We start from the raw sequence: 19,867 nt of genomic DNA, 5'->3' as shown, positions 1-19,867 counted from the left end.
ATAAAACAAAATTGGGTGGAGGGAATATATGAAATGTTAATAATTTGAAAATAAATAGGTTTGAAACATCTGATTGTAGCCAAAAAAATGGTGAGGAATTTGTTGAAGAAAGTAAAACTTTGTCAATTTTCTCATTAATGATCTTCATTAATTAGACAAATATAGGTTCAAGTGTGTGCGATGTTTTCAAGGATAAGTTCTAATATAATTAATAACAGCATGAATTTCACAAATTATGAAAAAATATGCATTTAAATATGGTCACATAAGGCCGAGTGTGGTGACTCATACCTGTAATCCCAGCACTTTGTAAGGCCAAGGTGGGGAGATCACTTGAGCCCAGGAGTTTGAGACCAGCCTGGGCAACACAGACCCCACTTCTACAAAAAAATACAAAATTAGCGAGGCATAGTGGCATTCAGCTATAGGCCCAGCTACTTGAGAGAGACTGAGGCAGGAGGATCACTTGAGTCTGGAAGCTAAAGGCTGCAGTGTGAGCCAAGATCATGCCACTGCACTCCAGCCTGGGTGACAGAGCCAGACCCTGCCTCAAAACAAACAAACAAACCAACACACAAACGCACACAGTATAAATAAATAAATAAATAAATGTGCTCATATTGCAAATGACAGAAAACAAAAGGAATGGTAAAGAAGCATTTTCAGATATTTAAAAATGTTATTAGATGATGATGAAAGCAGGACCAAGCACTACAGTACTGACAGAGCAAGCAAATTAAGTTCTCCTTTTCAATCACTGTGAAACTCTTAGATGAAGAATGCAATACAGAGAAAAGTATAAAGAAAAATTATGGAAAAAAGTAAGAAAATTAAAATAATGGACAAAGATATATCAGACAAGCGTGCTAATATGTATAGAGATTACTTGAAAGTCAAACAAAAGAAACTCAAAATCACAATAAAACAACAACAAAAACCTCAACAAATATAAACCAGAAAGTTGCACTTCATAATGACAAAGAATGTCGTATTTTTCTTAGTTTAGTGATGAATGTCTAGTGAAATGTGTTTGTGAACTTTCTGTGCCTATAGACATAATAACAAAATATTTAAAGCAAAATAATTAGAAACTTTTGTAAAAGATACATGTCTCATTTGATGACTTTTAAATAGGGAAAACACATGAAAATAGCAATTAATGCTAACATTTGCAAAAAAAAAAGTCTACATAGTAAGACACAAGGAAAACAATTGAAAAAACTTTCTAAAGGTCACATTGTTGAACTTAATATAATGAAAAACAAGTTATAAAAGTACTCTATAAAATGTATCGAACAAATAAAACTAAAACAAACAGCAAAAAAGCACTCAAGTAATTTAAGTAGAAAAGATAATATAAAGTGCAATTACAAAATATGTACATAAGAGAATTGACTAAAGTTATTATCAAATGGAAATTTAGAGCAGCATTTTAAGAATAAATTTTGAGCAGTAAGTGTTTTATTTTTAAGAATAAGTTTAGGGGGCAGAGCAAGATGGCTGAATAGGAACAGCTCGGGTCTCTAGCTCCCAGCACGAGTGACACAGAAGACAGGTGATTTCTGCATATTCAACTGAGGTACTGGGTTCATCTCACTAGAGAGTGCCGGACAATCGGTGCTGGTCAGTTGCTGCAGCCCGACCAGCAAGAGCTGAAGCAGGGCGAGGCATCACCTCACCTGGGAAGCGCGAGGGGGAAGGGAATCCCTTTTCCTAGCCAGGGGAACTGAGACACACAACACCTGGAAAATCGGGTAACTGCCACCCCAATACTGTGCTTTACCAAGGGTCTTAGCAAATGGGCACACCAGGAGATTATATCCCACACCTGGCTGGGATGGTCCCACGCCCACGGAGCCTCCCTCATTGCTAGCACAGCAGTCTGCATCTAACGGCAAGGCAGCAGCGAGGCTGGGGAAGGGGCGCCCACCATTGCTGAGGCTTAAGTAGGTAAACAAAGCCACTGGGAAGCTCAAACTGGGTGGAGCCCACAGCAGCTCAAGGAGGCCTGCCTGTCTCTGTAGACTCCACCTCTGGGGACAGGGCACAGCTAAACAACAACAACAACAACAAAACAGCAGCAGAAACCTCTGCAGACGCAAACGACTCTGTCTGACAGCTTTGAAGAGAGCAGTGGATCTCCCAACATGGAGGTTGAGATCTGAGAACGGACAGACTGCCTGCTCAAGTGGGTCCCTGACCCCTGAGTACCCTAACGGGGAGACATCCCCCACTAGGGGCAGACCGACACCCCACACCTCACATGGTGGAGTACACCCCTGAGAGGAAGCTTCCAAAGCAAGAATCAGACAGGTATACTCGCTGTTCAGCAATATTCTATCTTCTGCAGCCTCTGCTGCTGATACCCAGGCAAACAGTGTCTGGAGTGGACCTCAAGCAATCTCCAACAGACCTACAGCTGAGGGTCCTGACTGTTAGAAGGAAAACTAACAAACAGGAAGGACAGCCACACCAAAATCCCATCAGTACGTCACCATCATCAAAGACCAGAGGCAGATAAAACCACAAAGATGGGGAAAAAGCAGGGCAGAAAAGCTGGAAATTCAAAAAATAAGAGCGCATCTCCCCCTCCAAAGGAACACAGCTCATCACCAGCAACAGATCAAAGCTGGACGGAGAATAACTTTGATGAGATGAGAGAAGAAGGCTTCAGTCCATCAAACTTCTCAGAGCTAAAGAAGGAATTACGTACCCAGTGCAAAGAAACTAAAAATCTTGAAAAAAGAGTGGAAGAATTGATAACTAGAATAATTAATGCAGAGAAGGCCATAAACGAACTGACAGAGATGAAAACCATGACATGAGAAATACGTGACAAATACACAAACTTCAGTAACCAACTCGATCAACTGGAAGAAAGAGTATCAGCGATCAAGGATCAAATGAATGAAATGAAGCGAGAAGAGAAGTCTAAAGAAAAAAGAAGAAAAAGAAATGAGCTAAGCCTGCAAGAAGTATGGGATTGTGTAAAAACACCAAATCTACGTCTGATTGGGGTGCCTGAAAGTGAGGGGGAAAATGGAACCAAGTTGGAAAACACTCCTCAGGATATCATCCAGGAGAACTTCCCCAACCTAGTAAGGCAGGCCAACATTCAAATTCAGGAAATACAAAGAACACCACAAAGATACTCCTCGAGAAGAGCAACTCCAAGACACATAATTGTCAGATTCACCAAAGTTGAAATGAAGGAAAAATCTTAAGGGAAACCAGAGAGAAAGGTCAGGTTACCCACAAAGGGAAGCCCATCAGACTAACAGCAGATCTCTCAGCAGAAACTCTATAAGCCAGAAGAGAGTGGGGGCCAATATTCAACATTCTTAAAGAAAAGAATTTTCAACCCAGAATTTCATATCCAGCCAAACTAAGTTTCATAAGTGAAGGAGAAATGAAATCCTTTACAGATAAGCAAATGCTTAGAGATTTCGTCACCACCAGGCCTGCCTTACAAGAGACCCTGAAGGAAGCACTAAACATGGAAAGAAACAACAGGTACCAGCAATTGCAAAAACATGCCAAAATGTAAAGACCATCGAGGCTAGGAAGAAACTGCATCAACTAACGAGCAAAATAACCAGTAAATATCATAATGACAGGATCAAGTTCACACATAACAATATTAACCTTAAATGTAAATGGACTAAATCGTCCAATTAGAAGACACAGACTGGCAAACTGGATCATGAATCAAGACCCATCAGTTTGCTGTATTCAGGAGAACCATGTCACATGCAGAGACACACATAGGCTCAAAATAAAGGGATGGAGGAAGATCTACCAAGCAAATGGAGAACAAAAAAAAACAGGGGTTGCAGTACTAGTCTCTGATAAAACAGACTTTAAACCATCAAAGATCAAAAGAGACAAAGAAGGCCATTACATAATGGTAAAGGGATCAATTCAACAGGAAGAGCTAACTATCCTAAATATATATGCACCCAATACAGGAGCACCCAGATTCATAAAGCAAGTCCTTAGAGACTTAAAAAGAGACTATTCTCCAATACAATAATAATGGGAGACTTCAACACCCCCTGTCAACATTAGACAGATCAACGAGACAGAAAGTTAACAAGGATATCCAGGAATTGAAGTCATCTCTGCAGCAAGCAGACCTAACAGACATCTACAGAACTCTCCACCCCAAATCAACAGAATATACATTCTTCTCAGCACCACATCACACTTATTCCACAATTGACCACATAATTGGAAATAAAGCACTCCTCAGCAAATGTACAAGAACAGAAATTATAACAAACTGTCTCTCAGACCACAGTGCAATCAAACTAGAACTCAGGACTAAGAAACTCAATCAAAACCGCTCAACTACATGGAAACTGAACAACCTGCTCCTGAATGACTACTGGGTACATAATGGTATGAAGGCAGAAATAAAGATGTTCTTTGAAACCAATGAGAACAAAGATACAACATACCAGAATCTCTGGGACACATTTAAAGCAGTGTGTAGAGGGAAATTTATAGCACTAAATGCCCACAAGAGAAAGCTGGAAAGATCTAAAGTTGACACTCTAACATCACCATTAAAAGAACTAGAGAAACAAGAGCAAACACATTCAAAAGCTAGCAGAAGGCAAGAAATAACTAAGATCAGAGCAGAACTGAAGGAGATAGAGACACAAAAAACCCTCCAAAAAATCAAGAATCCAGGAGTTGGTTTTTTCAAAAGATCAACAAAATTGATAGACCGCTAGCAAGACTAATAAAGAAGAAAAGAGAAGAATCAAATAGATGCAATAAAAAATGATAAAGGGGATATCACCACCAACCCCAGAGAAATATAAACTACCATCAGAGAATACTATAAACACCTCTATGCAAATAAAGTAGAAAACCTAGAAGAAATGGATAATTTCCTGGACACTTACACTCTCCCAAGACTAAACCAGGAAGAAGCTGAATCCCTGAATAGACCAATAGCAGGCCCTGAAATTGAGGCAATAATTAATAGCCTACCAATGAAAGAAAGTCCAGGACCAGATGGATTCACAGCTGAATTCTACCAGAGGTACAAGGAGGAGCTGGTACCATTCCTTCTGAAACTATTCCAATCAATAGAAAAAGAGGGAATCCTCTCTAACTCATTTATGAGGCCAACATCATCCTGATACCAAAGCCTGGCAGAGACACAACAAAAAGAATTTTAGACCAATATCCCTGATGAACATCGATGCAAAAATCCTCAATAAAATACTGGCAAGCCGGATCCAGCAGCATATCAAAAAGCTTATCCACCATGATCAAGTGGGCTTCATCCCTGGGATGCAAGGCTGGTTCAACATACGCAAATCAATAAATGTAATCCAGCATATAAACAGAACCAAAGACAAAAACCACATGATTATCTCAATAGATGCAGAAAAGGCCTTTGACAAAATTCAACAGCCCTTCATGCTAAAAACGCTCAATAAATTCGGTATTGATGGAACGTATCTCAAAATAATAAGAGCTATTTATGACAAACCCACAGCCAATATCATACTGAATGGGCAAAAACTGGAAGCATTCCCTTTGAAAACTGGCACAAGACAGGGATGCCCTCTCTCACCACTCCTATTCAGCATAGTGTTGGAAGTTCTGGCTAGGGCAATCAGGCAAGAGAAAGAAATCAAGGGTATTCAGTTAGGAAAAGAAGAAGTCAAATTGTCCCTGTTTGCAGATGACATGATTGTATATTTAGAAAACCCCATTGTCTCAGCCCAAAATCTCCTTAAGCTGATAAGAAACTTCAGCAAAGTCTCAGGATACAAAATTAATGTGCAAAAATCACAAACATTCTTATATACCAGTAACAGACAAACAGAGAGCCAAATCATGAGTGAACTTCCATTCACAATTGCTTCAAAGAGAATAAAATACTTGAAATCCAACTTACAAGGGATGTAAAGGACCTCTTCAAGGAGAACTACAAACCACTGTTCAGTGAATTAAAAAAGGACACAAACAAATGGAAGAACATACCATGCTCATGGATAGGAAGAATCAATATCGTGAAAATGGCCATACTGCCCAAGGTTATTTATAGATTCAATGCCATCCCCATCAAGCTACCAATGAGTTTCTTCACAGAATTAGAAAAAACGGCTTTAAAGTTCATATGGAACCAAAAAAGAACCTGCATTGCCAAGACAATCGTAAGTCAAAAGAACAAAGCTGGAGGCATCATGCTACCTGACTTCAAACTATACTACAAGGCTACAGTAACCAAAACAGCATGGTACTGCTACCAAAACAGAGCTATAGACCAATGGAACAGAACAGAGTCCTCAGAAATAATACCACACATCTGCAGCCATCTGATCATTGACAAACCTGAGAAAAACAAGAAATGGGGAAAGGATTCCCTATTTAATAAATGGTGCTGAGAATATTGGCTAGCCATAAGTGGAAAGCTGAAACTGGATCCTTTCCTTACTCCTTATATGAAAATTAATTCAAGATGGATTAGAGACTTAAATGTTAGACCTAATACCATAGAAACCCTAGAAGAAAACCTAGGTAATACCATTCAGGACATAGGCATGGGCAAGGACTTCATGTCTAAAACACCAAAAGCAACAGCAACAAAAGCCAAAATTGACAAATGGGATCTAATTAAACTAAAGAGCTTCTGCACAGCAAAAGAAACTACCATCAGAGTGAACAGGCAACCTACAGAATGGGAGAAAATTTTTGCAATCTACTCATCTGACAAAGGGCTAATATCCAGAACCTACAAAGAACTCAAACAAATTTACAAGAAAAAAACAAACAACCCCATCAAAAAGTGGGCAAAGTATATGAGCAGACATTTCTCAAAAGAAGACATGCATACAGCCAACAGACACATGAAAAAATGCTCATCATCACTGGCCATCAGAGAAATGCAAATCAAAACCACAATGAGATACCATCTCACACCAGTCAGAATGGCAATCATTAAAAAGTCAGGAAACAACAGGTGCTGGAGAGGATGTGGAGAAATAGGAACACTTTTACACTGTTGGTGGGATTGTAAACTAGTTCAACCATTATGGAAAACAGTATGGCAATTCCTCAAGGATGTAGAACTAGAAGTACCATATGACCCAGCCATCCCATTGCTGGGTATATACCCAAAGGATTATAAATCATGCTGCTATAAAGACACATGCACACGTATGTTTATTGCGGCACTATTCACAATAGCGAAGACTTGGAATCAACCCAAATGTCCATCAGTGACAGACTGGATTAAGAAAATGTGGCACATATACACCATGGAATACTATGCAGCCATAAAAAAGGATGAGTTTGTGTCCTTTGTAGGGACATGGGTGCAGCTGGAAACCATCGTTCTCAGCAAACTATCACAAGAACAGAAAACCAAACACTGCATGTTCTCACTCATAGGTGGGAACTGAACAATGAGATCACTTGGACTCGCGAAGGGGAACATCACACTCTGGGGCCTATAATGGGGAGGGGGGAGGGGGGAGGGATTGCATTGGGAGTTATACCTGATGTAAATGATGAGTTGATGGGTGCTGACGAGTTGATTGGTGCAGCACACCAACATGGCACGAGTATACATATGTAACAAACCTGCACGTTATGCACATGTACCCTAGAACTTAAAGTATAATAATAATAATAATAATAAAAAGGAAAAAAAAGAATAAATTTAGAGCAGTGTTTTATTTTAAAGAATATTTTACTCAATTTAACTGAGTTAAGGGACACTCAATATTGTTACAAAGATAATAGTAAAAACAAATTAAACAAAAGATGAAGAATTAACATAAAGATACCAATGCACTAACAAACAGATTAAGTACTGGTGTATTCAAGAGCTGGATCTTTGATAATACAAATAAAACTAAAACACTTTTCCAGTCTAATCAAGGACGAAAATAAAGATAAAATAGAAACAAAATGTTAACAGTGAAGAAGAGAATCTAGACAAATTAAGGGTTTTAAAATGAGACAATATTATACACAACTCTAATAAATCTCATCCTATATACAAGCTATTTTTAGAGAAATATGAACTATCAAAATTGATGCAAAGTAACCATGACAGATTAATAAACATGAAAGAAATTGAAAAGGTATGAAAATTACCTTTAGGAAACATTATCCACAATGCTTTATAAATTTCACGCCATATAAACTATCCTAGAGGGTTAAAATACTTAAAAATTCCTCTTTCTAAAACTATAACTATATATATTTTTATATAATCTCACTTGATAATAAACATGCCAGATGTAAAGTAAATACTGGAAAGTCAAAGTACAGCAATGTAGCTACAATTTCACTTTAAATATATTTTTATATATGAGATTCACAAATTATATGCAGGTTGTGTGTGTGTGTATATATCTGCATGTTCACATTAATAAAAAACATTGAGAAAACAAATTGCAGTAGTTTCTTCTTTTTTCAGATGAAAAAGACTATGTTACTGTTTTCTAAGCTTCAGCAATCAGATTTTTTTTTTAAGTTCATTACTAATTTAAACATTTGAAAAATTTGTCTCATATATTCTTGGACTCTATGTCAAAATGTAAATTACTGCAATAAAGATCGTACTTAAATAATGCCATGTTTTATTCTAAGGATTTCCTTAGAAAATATTTATTCCTTAGATATAAGGAAAATATTTATTCCTTAGAGTCCTCAAGATCTCCTTAGAATAAAGGAACTTTATTGACTTTCTTGTGCTTAAATAGTATTCATAATGACTATACTTGAGTAATTGTTTTGAGCTGTGAAAAATAAGGACTTTTTGGTAAGTGGCTTTGACTAATTGGAAAATAAAAATAATAATTTAAAATAGATGATCTTTAAAGCCCTTCCTAATAAATTATTTTCTATATTTTATTTTATTTTTAATGTTTAAGTTTGGTGGATACATAGTAGTTGTATATATGTATGGGGTACATGAGATATTTTGATACAGGCACACAATGCATAATAATCTCATCAGGCTAAATGGGGTATCCTCAAAATATGAGCTTATTTGAAAATAGGGTCTTGGTAAATGTAATTTATTAAGTTGAAATGAGGTCATACTAGATTGTGGTGGGCCTGGGATCCAATATGCTAGTGTCTGATAAGAACAGCAAAGACACGGAGACACACAGGAAAGGCCACGTGGGGACAGAAGCAGCAGTTAGAGTGATGCCTGCCAGCCAAGAAGCTCTAGGGACGGCTGGCAGCCAACAGTGACTGGGAAGGGCCCAGGAAGGATCCTCCCCTTGAGTCCCAGAGGGAGCATAGCCCTGCCCACACCTGGATCTCAGACTTCCAGCCTCCAGAACTCAGAAAATACTTTTCTGCTGTGTTTTTTAAATTTTCAAAACATTTTTAATTTTTGTGGGTACATAATAGATGTAACATTATTGATATATCTTGATACAGGCATACGATGTGTAATAAACACATCAGGGTAAATGGGGTACCCACCCCCTCAAGCATTTATTCTTTATGTTACAAACAATCCAATTATACTCTTTTAGTTAAACTGTACAATACATCATTGTTGACTGTAGTTACCCTGTTGTACTAACAAATACTAGATCTTATTCATTCTATCTAACTGTATTTTTGCACCCATTAGCCATCCCCACTACCAACCCCCCACTACCCTTCCCAGCCTATAGTAACCATTATTCTATTTTCTATCTCCATGAGTTCAATCGTTTTAATTTGTTAGCTCTCACAAATAGGCAAGAACATACAAAGTTTGTCTTTCTGTGCTTGGCTTATTTCACTTAACATAATGACCTCCAGTTCCATCTATGTTGTTGTAAATGACCAGGATCTCACTCTTTTTTATGGCTGATTAGTGCTCCATTGTGTATATGTACCACATTTTCTCTACCCATTCATCTGTCAATGGACGCTTAGGTGCTTCCAAATCCTGGCTATTGCGAATAGTGCCACAATAAACGTGGGAGTACAGGTATCTCTTCCGTATCCTGATTTCCTTTCTGTGGGCATATAACTAGCACTAGGATTGATGAATCATATGGTAGCTCTATTTTTAGTTTGTTTTGTTTGTTGTTTGTTTTGAGACGGAGTCTCGCTCTGTCGCCCAGGCTGGAGTGCAGTGGCGCGATCTGGGCTCACTGCAAGCTCCGCCTCCCGGGTTCCCGCCCATTCTCCTGCCTCAGCCTCCCGTGTAGCTGGGACTACAGGCACCCGCAGCAAGTCCGGCTTTTTTTTTTTTTTTTTTTTTTTTTTTTTTGGTATTTTTAGTAGAGACGGGGTTTTTCCGTGTTAACCAGGGTGGTCTCAATCTCCTGACCTCGTGATCCACCCACCTTGGTCTCCTAAACTGCTGGGATTACAGGCGTTAGCCACCGTGCCTGGCCTATTTTTAGTTTTCTGAGGAACCTCCATACTTTTCTCCATAGGGACTGTACTACTTTTCATTCCCATGAACAGTGTTCCCTTTTCCCCACAACCTCACCAGCATTTTTATTGACTGTCTTTTGGGTAAAAGCCATTTTAACTACGGTGAGATGATATTTCATTGTGGCTTTGATTTGCATTCATCTGATGATCAACTGTGTTGAGCACTTTTTTATATACCTCTTTGCCTTTTGTATGTCTGCTTTTGAGAAATGTCTATTTAGATATTTTGCCGATTTTTAAATTGAATTATTAGATTTTTTTTCCTATGGAATTGTTTCAGCCCCTTATATATTCTGCTTATTAAGCCCTTTCCAAATGAGTATTTTTCAAATGTGTTCTTCCATTCTGCGGGCTGTCTCTTCTTGTTGATTATTTTCTTTGCCATGCAGAAACGTTTTAACTTGGTATGATCCCATTTGTCCATTTTTGCTTTGGTTGCCTGTGCTTGCAGGGTATTACTCAAGAAATTGTTGACTAGAGCAACATCCTGGAGACTTTCCCCAGTGTTTTCTTTTAGTAATTTCACAGTTTGAGATCTTAGATTTAAGTCTTTAAGTCATCTTTTTTTTTTTTTTTTTTTTTTTTTAGACAGTCTTGCTCTGTCACCCAGACTGGAGTGCAGTGGCACAATCTCAACTCACTGCAACCTCTGCCTCCTGGGTTCAAGTGATTCTCCTGCCTCAGCCTCCCCAGTAGCTGGAATTAAAAGCTTGTGTACCATGCCCAGCTAATTTTTGCATTTTTAGTAGAGATGAGGTTTCACCATGTTGGCCAGGGTGGTCTCATACTCCTGGCTTCAAGTGATCCATCTGCCTTTGACCCCCAAAGTGCTAGGGTTACAGGTGTGAGCCACAGCACCTGGCCCCTTAAGTCTTTAAATCACTTTGATTCGATTTTCGTATATGGCAAGAAATAGGAGTCTAGTTTCATTCTTCTGCATATGGATATCTAGTTTTCCTGGCACCATTTATTTAAGAGACTGTCCTTTCCCCCAACTCACGTACTTGCCACCTTTGTCAAAAATGACTCCACTGTAGATGTATGGATTTGTTTCTGGGTTCTCTGTTCTGTTCCATTGGTTTATGTGTCTGTTTTTATGTTATTATCATGCTATTTTGGTTACTGTACCTCTGCAGTACAATTTGAAGTCAGATAATGTTATTCCTCCAGTTTTGTTCCTTTTGCTAAGGATAACTTTGGCTATTCTGGGCCTTTTGTGTTTCCATATAAATTTTAGAATTATTTGTTTTATTTCTGTGAAGAACATTTATTGGTATTACTGAAAATACTTTTGCACCAACCTAATATTTTTTTACAGGGATTGCATTGAATCTGTAGCTTGCTTTGGGTAGCATGGACATTTTAACAATACTGATTCTTCCAATCCATGAACATGGAATATCTTTCCATTTTTTTGTGTCCTCTTTAATTTCTTTCATCAATGTTGCATAGTTTTTACTGTAGAGATCTTTCACTTTTTTGGTTAATTCGTAGGTATTTCATTTGTAGCTATCGTACATGGGATTATTTTCTTGATTTCTTTTTCAAATTGTTCACTGATGACATACAGAAATGTTACTGATTTTTGTATGTTGATTTTGTATCCTGTAACTTTACTGAGTTTGTTTATTAGTTCTAGCAGTTTTTTTGGTGGAGTTTTTCGTTTTTCCCATATATAAAATTGTGACATTTGGGGCTGGATGATAATTAATATAAGAAAAATGGCCAGGCACGGTGGCTCAAGCCTGTAATCCCAGCACTTTGGGAGGCCAAGACGGGCAGATCACGAGGTCAGGAGATCGAGACCATCCTGGCTAACACGGTGAAACCCCGTCTCTACTAAAAAATACAAAAATTTAGCCGGGCGAGGTGGCAGGCGCCTGTAGTCCCAGCTACTCAGGAGGCTGAGGCAGGAGAATGGCGTAAACCCGGGAGGTGGAGCTTGCAGTGAGCTGAGATCCGGCCACTGCACTCCAGCCTGGGCGATAGAACGAGACTCCGTCTCAAAAAAAAAAAAAAAAAAAAAAAAAAAGAAAAGGAAAAGGAAAAGAAAAAGAAATTTAAATAAATTTAAAAACAAAATCATATCATCTGCAACAAAGAATAATTTGACTTATTCTTTTCCAATAAGTCAAATTGGATGCCCTTCTTTCTCTTGTCTGATTCCTCTAGGTAGGAATTCCCCTAATAATAAATTCTGATTTTACTATTTCTCTCTACTTACAACATGAGTCATTAATATTATGTGAGATTTTCTTACCTGCCATGCACTGGTCTAAACAATTTATGTGTATTATTTAATTCTCAAAAAGAAAAACTCTGTGAGGTTGGTACTGTAGTGTCAAACAGCAGGTACTGATTCACTAGAGATTTCAAATAGAACAGCTTATAAGCAAAATGTATCAGAACAAAATTTCACTACCCGGAAAATTTGCTTTTGTTTTTTCCTAATGCTAATTTGTGCAATTGTACTTGTTTGTGCTAATTTGTGCAATTGTACTTGTTTGAGAAATTATTTTTATTTGGAAATATGTTTTTATAGTTTCTTCAATGCTGAGGAAAAGGTCATTTCTGTAGGTAGGCGGAAAATTTCCTAGGAGATTTGCCCCAGCAGGTTATCTGTGTGCAGGTAGTTTTTGGAGGAGAACTCTCGGGCATGCTACCTATGATGGGGTGAAGAAGGAGAAATTTGGTAGAGGGAAAAAATCTGAAGCTGGGATGGTCCTTGAGAGATGTCTTGACTTGAGTCAAGTGGGCCCAGCCTTGGGACCCCTAACTCGCTTGGAGGCTGCCCAGGGCCTGAAAAATAGGTCAAGGCTGCTGACTTCAACCAATGGCAGCGTCTGGGAGGCATGTAGGGTGAAACCCTCTGTAGGCAGCACTCCGAGCTAGAGGAGTCTGTGCCCCCAGGTCCCAAGGAGGTCATTGATCTGCTTATATGACCCAGTGACTCTATGTAAGTCAAAGAAATAATGACCTTAGAAGGCTGCATGTCCTTGCTTACTCAGAAATGCATTTGATGGAGAAAAAGGCATCTGTCAGAATTCAAGGCAGAGAAGAATGACGTAGAAAAAAGAGCTGGAAAATTCTCTAGGCAGTCCCAACCAAAAAGATTGTTTTATGGCTTAAATCCAAAAGAATCGAAGAATAGGTAAAGAGATAATAATCAAAACCTCTTAGAAATTAGAAAGTCGATGAATGCTAACAGATTTGCTGAAACTTAGGAAAAGTAATAGGAAGCAACAGAGAGGAAACAGAGTCAGTCCGATTTACATCCAGACTCAGGGATTGACAACACGAGATGCAATGGAAGAAAGGGCAAAATAAGGAAGACTGGGTGGAAATCAGTTTTAAGAGGCAGTCAGGTCCCCAAATCCCATTCCCTACTCCCATCCCAGAGACTGGGGGCATATTTCTTTCTGGAGGAAACTTTTTCTTTTTGAGGTGACATAGAAAAGGTTGTTGGTATGAGCAACAGTAGGAGGAGTTCAGGGCAGGGGACCACTCTGACCACCAGGATCCAATGCACACCCCCACCCTGAAGCTGAGACTCCTCCAGCCTCATCCTGCTGCTCCCTCCTGCTCCCTGGCCTTCTGCTTCCTGGATGGATATTGGATAGACTTTTCTGGGGAGTCTGATCAACCTAAAGACAGAATTTTAAAAGTTTCTCCATGCTGGCGGGGCACAGTGGCACCGGCCTGTAATCCCAGCACTTTGGGAGGCCAAGGCGGTGGATCACCAGGTCAAGAGATCTAGACCATCCTGGCCAACATGGTGAAACCCTATCTCTACTAAAAACACAAAAAAATTAGTCGGGCATATTGGCGGGAGCCTGTCATCCCACCTACTCCGGATCCGGAGGCAGGAGAATCACTTGAACCCGGGAGGCGGAAGTTGCAGTGAGCCGAGATGGCGCCACTGTGCTCTAGTGTGGCGACAGAGAGAGACTCCTTCTCAAAAAAAAAAAGTTTCTCCATCCTAACAGTTCAGGCATGTCATCTCACAGTGCAGCTCACCGGCCACAGTCCTCCTTAGGTGCCCAGACTTCCTGTGCTTTTCATTTTGTGCAGACAACTAGGAATGCATGGTGTTTCCATGAGAAGAACAAGAGACAAACAAACACAAAAGGTGGCAACACAGAGAAAATGGAGGGAATTTATTCAGAGATGGAATGAAACACAACATATAAGGGTACCCCAAATATCTCAGATATCTTAGTGTGAAAAAAACATCAACATGGTCACCACAAAATAAGAACAGTTGCTTCAAAAAGCAACATTCAGATAACACGAAGGAACTCTTGGAACTTAATCCTAGGGGAAAAAGCAAAATTCAGTGAAATTATGTCCCGTGAAAACTCACCAAATTCTCCTGAAACTAGAGTTAAGGGATGAAGTAATATGAAATATTAACAGCAGAGGTAAGAAAATTAAAGGACAAGTTCTGAAGGTCCAACAGCCAAACGTAGGACCAGCGATTGAATAAATCTGAAGAATGATCATTTCTAAATTAGAATTCCATACCCAGCCAAAGATTCAATGAAATGTGAGGTAGAATAAACACATTTTAAGGCATATGGCATCTTGGAAATTCGCCTCATGAGCTTTTCCCACTGAAGGCACTAGAGGTTGTAAACCCCCAGAAGGAGAAAGAAGGGGATGAGGCACAGGATACAGGGAACAGGGGATCTAGCACTGCAGTGCACAGAGCGGTAGAAACTCATCAGGCATGAGGGCAACCAGTCCAGATGGTGGGAGGCTCCAAGAGATATTTCTTCAGAAAAGAACTGATAGAACACCTGATGCAAATGAAAGAACTGGCAATGCATTTGGGTTGAATTAGTTAGAAGAGGAAACATAACAAGACAAGTATTATCTGCAGGAAAAAAATGAAGCAGTACAGGGATAGAAAATTGGACTTTACTACATGGTTGAACTAAGAATTACATTTATGTCATCCTAATACTGTAAAGGCAACAGCAGGTATCAAAGTTACTATTTATGGAGGAATGGGTGAGGGTTTGGTGGGAAGCATATTTGCTGGAGGAAGGAGGAGAATAAATGTTTTATCTCCACATTTCCTGAGGGGAATGCTAAAAAATGAAAAATCAAGAAGAGCATAAAACATGTTATTCTCAGAAAAGGAGCTAAATACAAAGCAGCTGAAAGATATGGAAATATTTGCCTTTGCGAAAGAAGAATTTGAGATGTGGGAGGTGGAGGATTTTTTGTTATTTTGTAAAATACTCTGTGGAATTATTTTATCTTACTATAGATATGTTATTCATAAGTTTGAGTAAAAACTTGTTAAAAAGATGGACAGGAGAGAAAAAAGAAAGAATATTAATTGTACCAGACAAAAAGAAGGGTTCATTTATTGGCCTGAATGAACTGCTTCTATTTTTTTTCTGTGATGACTTTAGTTGTAAATCAGCAAACCAGTTTCTGAGCAACTTTGGAAGAGCTTCTTATTTATATAATGTTGTTAAATATATTCTGATTATTAGCATTCTAAAATGTTGATCTAAAGGACTTCTAGATTTCTATTTTTATAATCTTATTGTAAACTCCTTTTGTTATAGAATGTAGTATTGGAAACGCATATTTCAGTAAATGATTAGTCTACCACTGAGATATCTTATATGAAAAAAGAAAATATCATACAATTAAAATGTCAGAGCTGAAGACCTCATTAATTCAGTTTTTTTTTTTTATATTCTACCTAGGCGAAGGTGAAGTTTACCTTTGAATGCCTAAGAAGAAATGAATATTGTAAGCATCATTATAAGGATATCTTGTTCATTTCTTTAAAAGAAACTGAAGATTGAATGTATATTATTTGAGATTCTTTTTAATTAAATAAATAGGTATACTGAGTTTATTCATGTCATAAATGCTCATTAAGTATTTTGTTCAGGCATTCTGCTACATGAGAATGCAAAGCTAAGAATGTATAGTTTATGCTTTTAAATTGACAGATAAGAACATTGAAATTAAAATGAGCAATTGTGATTAAAAGAAAAATAACAATAATTGCTATAATTAAGGATTAAGCAAAATGCTAATAGCCCAGGGGTATGAGTACAAGCTTCATACAGGGAGTTTCACTTGAACCACATTTGGAGGATAAATGAAAAGTATGTAGAGGAATTGATGGAGGACATTTTAGAAAGAAACAGTGGCTTGGCTAGTGATACATGCTTGGGTTCTCTGGGGCCAGCCAATGCTTCAGGAATGTGGGAACATTGAGCAGTGAGCCTGGAGAGAGAGGAGAGACCTTTAGATTTTATTGTTTAGGTTGAAGCAATGAGATACCATTGATAACTATTGTTATTCACAGTAGACCAAATTTTCATGTTATTTCTATGTGCTAGCCACTGAACCAAGCATATTACATGAAAAATCTCATGTAATCCTTATAACAACTCTACTATTATCCCCATTTTTAAGTTTTTCAAGCATGACATTAATATGACAAAATTTGTCTAGAAAGTTCATTCTAACACCCACGAATAAATGGTTCAGTCAAGTAGAAAAAAAAATACACAATGATTTATACAGCTTGCATAAAAATATTCTGTATAATACAGCAAGGTAAAGGATTGGAAAGATTGTAGATACACAGTGGTTTTATTCTTTTCACTACTTCCAAAGTTTTAAAATGTGCATCTGTCAATTTTAAAATAACAACGTGTGTTATCAGAGGAAGAAGAGAAAAAGGGGAGGAAGAGTTTCAGCAAGGAGGAAAAAAGTGAAGAGAGAACAAGAGAAGCAGAGACAGACAATTCCTGATAGGCACAATTGGAGGACAGATCAAATGCGAAGATGAACAGCAGAGAGACTCCTTCGTGATGGTCCAAGCAAAAGATAATGAAGCCTCAATTCAGGCAGACTTCTATAGAAAGCAAATGGAGAAGATGGAGAAAAATAAGAGAAATGTTTAGAAAATAAATCAAAATGACCCGATCACCCATTGGACACATAGATGGTTTTGCCCATTCTCCCAGACAGGGAGAGAGAAGACTTGATGAGGTTTCTGAGGGAAACAATGATAACATGGTTCCTAGAGCTATGACGTTATGATCTGTTGCTTATTTCACTCAGCATAAGTAGCTAATGTCAGTTTATGCATTGCATAAATTGGTCACATTCCTGTTAAAGAAGAAAGGATGGTTGCATGTACTTGATCTCCAAGTTGATCCAGAACCTCAAGTTCTGACTTTTGACTTAATGAAATCTTCTATTCTGTATTCCCAACAACCCAGAACTTTCATGGTATGACTGGCAAGAATATAAAAGAACAACTTGAGAAATCTAACAATACTGGTTTGAGACCATGGGTGACTCTTTATCCAATTGTATTGACTTGATTTTCCTTTAAAAAATGTCTAATTGCCTGTAAGGTTTTGTGGGTTAGAATGTTAAAGCAACAGCTTCACTCTACTATGTCGCAAATGTATTGCCTTCCTGCTGACACTCTGCTTCCTTCTTCCTACAGGGCTTTATGAAACCTTTCTAACCAATGATGAACCAGAATGCTGTGATGTCAGGAGAGAAGAAAAATCAAATAACCCATCCAAAGGGACCGTAGAGAAAAGTGACTCCTGTCACAGGACATCGCTCACAGTGTCATCAGCAACAAGACTGTGCAACAGCAGACTCAAGCTGTGTGTTCTTGTACTGATTCTGTTACACACAGTGCTCACAGCCTCGGCAGCACAGAATACAGCCGGACTGAGCTTTGGAGGCATCAACACGCTGGAAGAAAACTCAACTAATGAGGAGTAACGGAAGGACAAGTGTCACCACAGCAGCAGCTGGCCCGCCATGAAAAATGGCAACTGCTGTCTCATGTAACAGAAACTGGGTGCTTTTACCCTCGAATTACTTATTGCAAGGCCTTTAGGGTAAAATTTAAACAGATGGGCCTGAATCCAAACAAGGACACAACCACAGCTTTTTATTGACTAAAAGGCTGGAAAGTGACTTTAAATTTCTCACACCATTTTATACACTGTGTTTTAATGTTTGGAGGTTTTATTTGCTTTCATTTTGGTTTGGGTTTATTTGTTTGTTTATTTTTTGCACTTGTTAATACAGGATTTATTTTGGGGGATGGTTTCTCAGAGGTAAACTAAGTCTTTTCACTGTCTCTATCTCTCTATATTTCTAGTCATTGTGTGTGTTCATCAGATAGTTCTGTCTTTATGTCCTGTCAGTTTCTATTAGAGGAATGATTGCTATGACCTCCTGGTATAGCAAAAAACAACAACAAAAAAAGAATAAAAAATAAAAAAGACAAAAAAAAGAAAACAACAAAAAATAAAAATAAAAAAAATCCCTAAGTCTCCCTTCTACCCACAGAACCAATACCCTTCCCGGCCTTTCCTTTCCCTCGCCCTCTTCTCGTCCCCTAAGCAAACAACATCCGCTTGCTTCTGTCTGTGTAACCACAGTGAATGGGTGTGCACACTTGGTGGGCCTCTGAGCCCCTGTTGCACAAACCCAAAACAGAGCGGAGCCAAGGGGGCCTGGCAGGAGTTCCTTTTTAGCTGAACAAACAAGTGCTCTCCATAATAGGTGGAATCAGACAGTTAACACATTTTTATGTTGAAAACAAAATAAAAGGAAAAAAATTTTAAAAAACACTATCATGAATTGTATTGCTCCAGTTCCCATCCCCAAGTGGCCCAGCCCTTTCTTGCTGGTCCAGTTGGACAGGAGCAGCTATCTAGAATCAGGATGCAGGGAGTGAGGAAGTTTTTCCTTTGACAATGGAGGTGGGCTTTCATTGTGATTTCAGTTCTGTTGCAGTAATATAGGAGCACATTTTGGCCATTGTAATTACAGGGAACAAAGGGATTGCAGACACATATCTGGACTTCTTTTCCTCCCTTATTGTTGTGGAAGAGACACTAGAAATGCTCAAACACCTGCAATATACAGAATATATACAATTTTATTCCAGTATTTCCCTAACATATGGTTTAAAATTATTCCAGGTATACAGTGTATGCAATTCTGCATTATCACAGAGGAACAACTTCTTTTTTAAAAAATAAATAGGTCAGCCATTTTTATTAATGTGCAAAAACTTTATCACTCTAACATGCTCTAGGTAGTTGAGGAAAAGAGGTCTGATCACTCTGTTTGTATTTTTTTTTCTTTGTGGGAACATTTCACCTGCTGAGTGTATATGAATTTGCTTTCTATAAAAGGCTTTTATGAGTTTACAGTAGAATCAGTGGAAGGAAGAGTTAATAAGGGCTGTTTTTAAAAAAACAAACAAACAAACAAAACAAATAATTAAAAAAAAAAAACATTTTACATTCCTTCCTATTCTTTAACTACACTTGGGAAGTGCACTTCAGATAAGTTTGCAGTGTGACTGAGAGATGAAGGAAATCCATAGAAAAGGTCCTCTTAGCGAACAAAATTT

General features: G+C 38.3%; 1 protein-coding gene across 1 annotated transcript in view; it reads left to right on the top strand.

Annotated features, from left to right (window-relative positions):
- The window catches only part of FAM155A (family with sequence similarity 155 member A), a 704,261-nt gene extending 684,971 nt beyond the window's left edge, over positions 1-19,290 (top strand). The window contains exon 3 of the mRNA XM_030922440.1: positions 17,927-19,290. Within this exon, the coding sequence (XP_030778300.1) occupies positions 17,927-18,216 (290 nt within the window). The 3' untranslated portion in view covers positions 18,217-19,290. The remainder of the gene's footprint in view (positions 1-17,926) is intronic.
- Positions 19,291-19,867: the final 577 nt, after the last annotated feature.

The sequence above is a fragment of the Rhinopithecus roxellana genome, chromosome 18, assembly GCF_007565055.1.
Source record: "Rhinopithecus roxellana isolate Shanxi Qingling chromosome 18, ASM756505v1, whole genome shotgun sequence".
Taxonomy (NCBI): Eukaryota; Metazoa; Chordata; class Mammalia; order Primates; family Cercopithecidae; genus Rhinopithecus; species Rhinopithecus roxellana.
The sequence above is the reverse complement of the archived record's forward strand: the minus strand, read 5'-3'. Positions and strand labels throughout refer to the sequence as shown.